Source organism: Neomonachus schauinslandi, chromosome 13, assembly GCF_002201575.2.
Source record: "Neomonachus schauinslandi chromosome 13, ASM220157v2, whole genome shotgun sequence".
NCBI classification, from domain to species: domain Eukaryota; kingdom Metazoa; phylum Chordata; class Mammalia; order Carnivora; family Phocidae; genus Neomonachus; species Neomonachus schauinslandi.
Window position 1 is genome coordinate 38,587,912 of NC_058415.1, and position 7,864 is coordinate 38,595,775.

Below are 7,864 nucleotides of genomic sequence, written 5' to 3' on the forward strand. Positions count from 1 at the left end.
CTTTAAAAATAAATAAATAAATAAATAAATAAATGGCAAATCTAGGGATGCCTGGGGGGCTCAGTCGGTTAAGCGGCTGCCTTCAGCTCAGGTCATGATCCCAGGGTCCTGGGATCGAGTCCCACGTCAGGTTCCCTGCTCGGCAGGGAGCCTGCTTCTCCCTCGGCCTACCACCCCTCCTGCTTGTGCTCTGTCTCTGACAAATAAATAAATAAAATCTTTAAAAAAAAAAAAATAAAAGGCAAATCTAATCTGTTTTCCTTCATACATGATTATGGATTTGTAAAGTAGTCTTTCTCCCTTCTAATTCATATTATAGCTTGCTGGACATTTGGGATTTAGGTCATGGATGTTGTGGATTTTACATTAGAAGTACATAATAACTAGGAGATGGCCGGCGTTTATCTGACTCGTTGATTCTCTTAAAAGGATAAAAATAGTGAGGGAGGGGTTTATGAGAGACAGGAGTACATGGTGCTGTCCAAGCTTCCCGTATGCCAAGATAGAGTGAACACTGCCCCTATTTGGAAGATACATTCCGCAGCTCATGTACACATTTCAGTTAATAAATAGGCATATGAACGATGATACGTATGTTTATCCTGGAGCAGAACACAAATAAGATTTTATGTAAACCCAAATAGCAAGAGCCAAAATTAAAAATTACCATTACCACACAATTTCCGATAAGGAGATTAAAATTCACAAAGAGCTCAAAGTGCTGGCTTTGGCCATGAGATTTTACTAGCTAAAGATTTTGCTGGAGCTGTTGAGTAGCAAAATTGATTGTTCTGTCTCATCTATATATAGCCCACATGGTTTTCTCAAAGCAGAGACAATTTAGTAATCAAACGGTCACCAGAATGACGAAAGAATCAGAGACTATGTCAAAGTGGAGGGAAATCCTGAGCCAATCTGATCTGCAGATTCTTTGCATCAAATAACATCCTAAATAAATCCTCAGTATGAAAAGCAGACAGGGGGCGCCTGGGTGGCTCAGTCATTAAGCGTCTGCCTTCAGCTCGGGTCGTGATCCCAGGGTCCTGGGATCGAGCCCCGCATCGGGCTCCCTGCTCCGCGGGAAGCCTGCTTCTCCCTCTCCCACTCCCCCTGCTTGTGTTCCCTCTCTCACTGTGTCTCTCTCTGTCAAATAAATAAACAAAATATTAAAAAAAAAAAAAAAAGAAAAGCAGACAGAAGTGATAGGAGTTTCCTCAGTCGAATTAAATCTTCAATACTGGCAGAAATGAGCCTTTGTTCACAGACTGCTTTACCACCTCCACTGAGGCCTGTGGTTCACTGGAGCGGAGAATAAAACCTCATCCTTTGTCTTCATGAATGCAGAGGCTGAGATCCCGTGTGCCAAACCACTTTGCCAGAGGTCACACAGGTAGACAGTGACAGTGGCAGGCTAGAACCCTGTACCATGTTCCTCGGACAGTGCTACAAAAAAAGTTGACTTGTTCAACAACTCCCTGATTAATTGAAAATTTGACCACCTCCTCTCCTTCTTGGATTCCATTGTGCTAATTTATAATGTTTGTCTTCTTTCAGCATTAAAATGATAGCCAGGAGGAAAACACAGATCTGGGAAAGTTTATTATTAAGATTATTTGCTCTTTCAGGATCCTTCATTTCAATTTCTGCCACAGACCCAGTTCACTACTTGTCCAAAAATGATAGGAAATTTCAGCATTTACCAAGTCTGGAGACCTATGTTACAATCCTAAAGCATGAGAGACCTCAGTTAAGTAAGAAGGTGAACCACATTACAATAATGCAAGGACCAGAGTGGGGGGTGGGACGGGTAGGGTGTGGTAGGGGAAAAGAGGGAAGGACATTCACATCTCTTTCGATCAATCTGTGCAAAACTTTTTTTCTTTCTTTCTCTTTCTTTCTTTCTTTCTTTCTCTTTCTTTCTTCCTTCCTTCCTTCCTTCCTTCCTTCCTTCCTTCCTTCCTTCCTTCCTTCTTTCCTTCCTTCCTTCCTTCCCTCCTTCCTTTTCTTTCCTTTTTTCTTTTCCTTTTCTTTTCTTTTTTTTTTTATAAATGTCCTGTTTGTTCCCTTTGTTTAAATCATTTCATCGAGTATTTACAGAACCCTGTGCCTGTGCTAAGACCAGAACCAGTTATCACCTCAGAACAAACAGAATGTTTGGAGTATGATTCACACCTTGAAGTCCATTTCCTTTCAGAGATACTATCTCGATAATCTGTACATTCAAGCTAGGAATACCGTGTTTGAATCCTGTGAATGAATCAGAATGGGTTGCATGCTGGCAATGCTCCAGCTCTGAAATGCTCTTTCCAGAGCCTTTCCAAGCCGCTGCTTTTTCCTCTCAAGTCACATATCCCTGACCCACCGCAAAGCCCGAGGGAGGGGTGTTCCTGACAGATGGTGCAGTCTGAAACAATCAGTCAGCCCTTGAAGAAATGCGAATTGAGCCCCTACTATGTGCCAAGCACTCTTGGAGGCCTTGGGCACAGAGTGGTGAACAGAATAGACCAAATCCCCTGCATTCTGTGGTGCTTACATGCTTATGAGGAACACAAAAAGTGCACACACGAACAATAAGCAGGATGATTTCCACTAGCCATAAATACCGAGAAGGGAACAAAAAAAACAGGCATGTAGTATTCAACTAGGCATGGAGACTGGATGCCATGATGGATCAGGAAGGAGTTCTCCAAGAAGGGGAACTTAAACTCAGACCATGAAAAGGGCCTCCCAACTCTCGATAGCTTTAAAGTCACAAGACTTTGTAAGACTTTAGGTGAAAGAACCGGACACTTTCCTACCGGCGGGGTAGGCGACTGTCTCCTTAATAGATGGCCCCACTTCATAAACACTGACATGAATAACAGGGAGGAAAGGCAGGGCAGCAGCCAGAGACAGAAGCAACATTGTGATTTCGCCCTGTGGCAGATTGCTCAGACTTCCAGGGTTCATTGGCAACAGCATAACCACACCTCAGTTCCAGGAGCCGGCGGTGTGGAGCGCCAGGTATTGGACAGGCGGCCGTGTGAACGGGCGGCCCTGCGCTCCCACAGAGCAGCTGTTTACTTTCTCCCCAGCAGGACAGAGTTAGAAGTTAGGTCTGTCATCATTAGCAGCCAGATCAACGCGTTCTAACTGACTCGCTTTCGTCATTTGCCCCCAGCGGTGGTTCAATGGCCTGTGAATGTTTGCCTTCAGAAGAAAAAGACTGTTTCTAAATAAATCATTTCATGGTCAAAGGAAGCTTTTGTTCGTTCATAGTCTATTCCTCTGATTTGCATTGCTCAATAAGATTGAAAAAATTGTGTTTGAGGCAGCCATGGTGTAGCTCAGACAAAAATTGCCGGAAAAAATTTGTCCTGAGTATGTTTTAACCCCGGAGTGACACAGTCGTTGGGAGTGTGCATTATTACTGCCTTAAGAGCTGAACGTCCACGGATCTAAATTTATGCCAGTTAAGGAAAAAAAAAAATCAATCAATGCTTACCTAGGTCAGGCCTTAAGGTACGGAAAAATTGTAAGACATTTTGTACATGGGCCAGCAGAGGAGGCTGGAATCAGCAAGTAGTGCTTAGAGGACTTTAGGAATGGGAGGGGAGTGTTGAAGAGGAAGAGAGAAGTATTTCAAGTGAGGAGACTAACAGGGAACACACCCACAGCTGGGCACGGACCGGAATGTTTTCATGCGACAGGGCGGGGATGTGAACAAATGCAGCTGTGGATCATTTGGGGCGCTGATGGGAAGTGGTCCCATTTATATGGCACCAGGCCAACAATGGGCACAGCATGTCTCATCGGCTACGGACGCCTTACAGAAGAATTTTGTAAGACTTTGGCTCATATTGATTTTCTAGGCTCCTCAGTGGACCAGGACAAGTTGTTGATTTATAAATATTTGTTGTATTACATGTAACCTGAACAGTATGTTGATGGCTCATGGGGTGTGGGGGTGAATTTGAACATAAAGACTGCCAGAAAGCCTCCTTTCTCAATGCAACATGACTGCAAGGTCACTGAGACACTGTGTAACTGACAAACATCTCAAAACTTAATAAGTTAACATTTTTCTGCTCACGGACACCCCAGAGACAAATGATTTTCACAGTTACCTTGTATACAGTTTGTTTTTGGTGCTTTCCTCAGAGAAGATAAGGAAGTCACTCATGTCACTTTATGTGATAGCCTAGCAAAATTAAGAGTTTTAAAATCATACCTTATGCTTTTTTAACGTGTATTCATACATGACCTGTAATCTTACATCTTTGAAGTCATTGGTAGAAATTCCATCTTCTCCTAATGTTTGTTCATCACATTCACTCAACCCAAAGTTCACCTTTGGTTATGGATTAACTCCTAACCAGGAAATATTTTTATAATATGAATGCATACATTTGAAGACAATAGCTCCTTTCTCCTTAAAGGCTTGAGTCATTCATGACTGAATGCCTTTAATAATTCTAGAAACCCACAAATCCGAATTAGCCTTGGATCTTAAAGAAACAATTAGCAAGGCCCAGCCTCTTGGGTTAAAGACCCCAACTGAAAAAAAAAAAAAAAAAAAAAAAGGGAATCTATTTCAAACCATAACGAATGTGACCTCTGGTGGCCAAATGTTTCCCTGACTCCCAGTCCAGGTGCTAGAAGTTTTATAGGAGCCACATCTCTTCACTTAAAACGAGAACATGGGCAGTCATGAGAGTTCTTGCAGCCTACCTCTCTCCACCTTCCACAGAAACACCACACTCTTGATGTTAGCAAACGTTCCCATTTAACTATAGGACCTACAAAGAAATTCTGCTTTGTGCTGTGAGGACAGGTTTCTTTGAAGTAATTTAGAACTGTCAGAAGGACTACACACCTAGAAGGTATCTGAGGGAGTTCTAGAACTTTCTCAGAGTTCTATATACCAATTTTGATTGAGGCTTCCCCTGACCTATCTGAGGCAAATAATCAGATCTATAGAAGACATCTGAATGCTTCATCTTGTAAAGTGGATGGCCTCCTTTTGGATTCAAGGAATTGTAAAGCAATTTGATTCTTAAAAATAAAAGCATTATTTAGAACTAGATATATTTCCATATAGTCATAGAGAGTGCAGACCTCTTCCATACTCCTTTCTGTGGATTTCAATTTCTTCACCTGTATAATGGGGATAAAAGTAATACCCATGGCCCAGGGTTGCTACAGTAGAATGAAGGTTGGCATTTGCATAATGATGTCTGGTACATCATCACTCAAAAACTAGGAGCAGCTACAATGATGGTGATGCTGATAATTGCTTAATTACCACACATTTCTCTTCTCCCCACCTCACAGCATCTACATGCATATTCCCAAGTAAACATGGATTAACTATTATTCTGGCCAGAGAGAGAATGCATTTCTTAACAGAGAACCTGACAGTCAATATGTTATTTCCAGGCAGCTGAGTTAGGGTCAGGGATGCAGTGCGAGTTTTACTGTCCCCTTTGGAGCCTGATGCATCGAGGGCAGGAAGTGAGTTGGTTGACTCTGCCTTTTGCCATTGGCCAGCAGTTTTCAAAAGGTCATGAGATCAAGTGAATTTATATTTTATTCTGTGCATATAAAGTTATGGCCTGCAGAAGACAGAACGCAAGTGAATTTTGAGTCTTTCAAAAATGTAGAATAACCGGCACGTCTTTGCTCTTTCCGCCCTCTGCACAGGTTAACCTCCGAGCCACAGACGTCAGGCTCATGCGCCAGTTGCTTGTTATCAATGAGAGCATTGAGTCCATCAAGTGGATGATTGAAGAGAAAGCCACCATCACCAGCCGAGGCAGCAGTCTCAGTGGCAGCCTGTGCAGTTTATTGGAGAGTCAGAGCACCTCCTTACGTGGCAGCTACAATAGTCTTCATGATGGCAGCGATGGGCTGGATGGCATCTCCGTGGGGAGCTTTCTGGACACTTTGGCGGATGATGTCCCAGGCCATCAGACCCCATCGGACTTGGACCAATTCAGCGACAACTCCATAACAGAGGACTCGCAAGCCCTGCACAAGCACCCCAAACTGGATTCTGAATACTACTGCTTTGGCTAATGACCCAGTTTTTTGCATGGGATTGGTGTGCAATTAACTTGTATTTATCCTTCTCCGCTGCTATATTTTTGGTGTGATTTTTTTTTTTTATATGACAACCTTTTTAAAAGAAGCTTATTTTGAAACTGCTTGATGATAATTCTGTTGCTCCTAATCTTTCTTATCTGGACTGATTTATCTTTCTCTCTTACATCTCTATTTTTATTTATTACAGTGATTTTTCTCCCCTCTTTTACAGTGGAACAGATAAAGTAGGGGGAAAAAGAATAAGCAATAATCATGTTTTTGCTTTTGTTTTCAGAGCAAGGGGTCAGGGATTACCAAAAAAAAAAAAAAAATCTTTGCTAAATTTTACAATAAACCAAAGTCTGATAACAGTACATTTTGTTGTTTGTATTCTTAAATGATTCAAAGTTTCACTTTCCAGAAGATACTGAGGTTTATTATGGTTTGTATAGTAGGTTGAACGAAATAGTTGCAACAGACTTAGGCATTATTTCTAGGCAAAAATTCCTGGTGTAAAGTCAACAGTATTGTTAGTCACACACTTCTACATGACTATTATTTGGAAGCCACAACTATATGCAATCTGCTCACTTCAACGTTGAGGTCATACTTTAGATCGTACTTTTGTCATTAGTGATTCTAACTCAAATTATATAGGGTTAGTTGTGTGATAATGTATATGATTCTCCCAAATTTCAAAGAATAACTGAGATTAGGTATATATAGGTGATTAGAGGTTAAGGTCTCCTAAATTGTATTTTGAGATTTTGTTGATATTTATTTGTAGATATTTATAATTCTGATATGACATATAAACACATAAATGCATATATACAGATGGATGGATGGATGGATGGATGGATGGATGGATGGAGTGGAAAGTAGAATCACTATTCATTTATGAAGTCTAACATGATATCCTTTCATCCTGGGGTAGATAAATAATCTCTTAGTTCTTTGAAATGACGTCTGACAATATAACTCTTATAGTAAATAAACATTTCATTTTGATGTGATATTATTAATCCTCCACATTTCTTTTACTTTAATGATTCCTAGTGAGTGAATCTATTGAGCTTTCAAACCGTTCTTTGTAAATGATATATGTTTCCGCACTAAACACTTTACAATATGAATCAAAAAGTCTTCCTATTTATAACTGAAAAATTTCCACACCCAAGAAATGGTTTCCCCAATATTTCCTTTGTTAATATATACCTGTTACCCTCTTGTCAAATGTATTGTTTGTTTCCAGAACATGTGTTATTCAATTTCCAATTAAAATCTACAGGGTCTGTATTTTACACTAGTCTTTTTTTCATGAATTGCTTGCTATAATCCTCATCACAACAATTTCATGATGTGAGGATTGTCTCCCTTCTGTATTTGAGGAAACTGAGGCACATGGAATGTAGGTAGCTGGATCAAATCTCCCAGTAAGTGTCAAAACTGGGATTTGAACTTGGGTCTGTCTTATCCATAACATTAGCACTCAATATCCCCTTCGGTACATATTGAAATTAAAAAATGAAGTATAGATTAAAAAGCAAATGTAACCCCATTACAAAAAAAAAAAAGAAAAAAAAAGTGACTAATATTTTCCTTCCAATCAGTGAGAATCCACATTTCCCAATACTGAGCTTTCCAAGCTCTTTCCTGAATTCACATGTCCAGAGTCAGTTTTGTGCCTATAGATGAATTGGGGTATTGGCCACTTGCCAACTGTCATTAATATATTTCCCCCTTTCTGCTTATTTTTACTTTCAAGTTAGTAAAGGCTGGTTGGTTGGCTATTTTGTCA

The 7,864-nt window shown here is 40.5% G+C and overlaps 1 protein-coding gene across 1 annotated transcript in view; it reads left to right on the plus strand.

Annotated features, from left to right (window-relative positions):
* LURAP1L (leucine rich adaptor protein 1 like) overlaps positions 1 to 6,430 on the plus strand; it is a 50,532-nt gene extending 44,102 nt beyond the window's left edge. Inside the window, exon 2 of the mRNA XM_021682414.2 lies at positions 5,683 to 6,430. Within this exon, the coding sequence (XP_021538089.1) occupies positions 5,683 to 6,057 (375 nt within the window). The 3' untranslated portion in view covers positions 6,058 to 6,430. The remainder of the gene's footprint in view (positions 1 to 5,682) is intronic.
* The last annotated feature ends 1,434 nt before the right edge of the window (positions 6,431 to 7,864 follow it).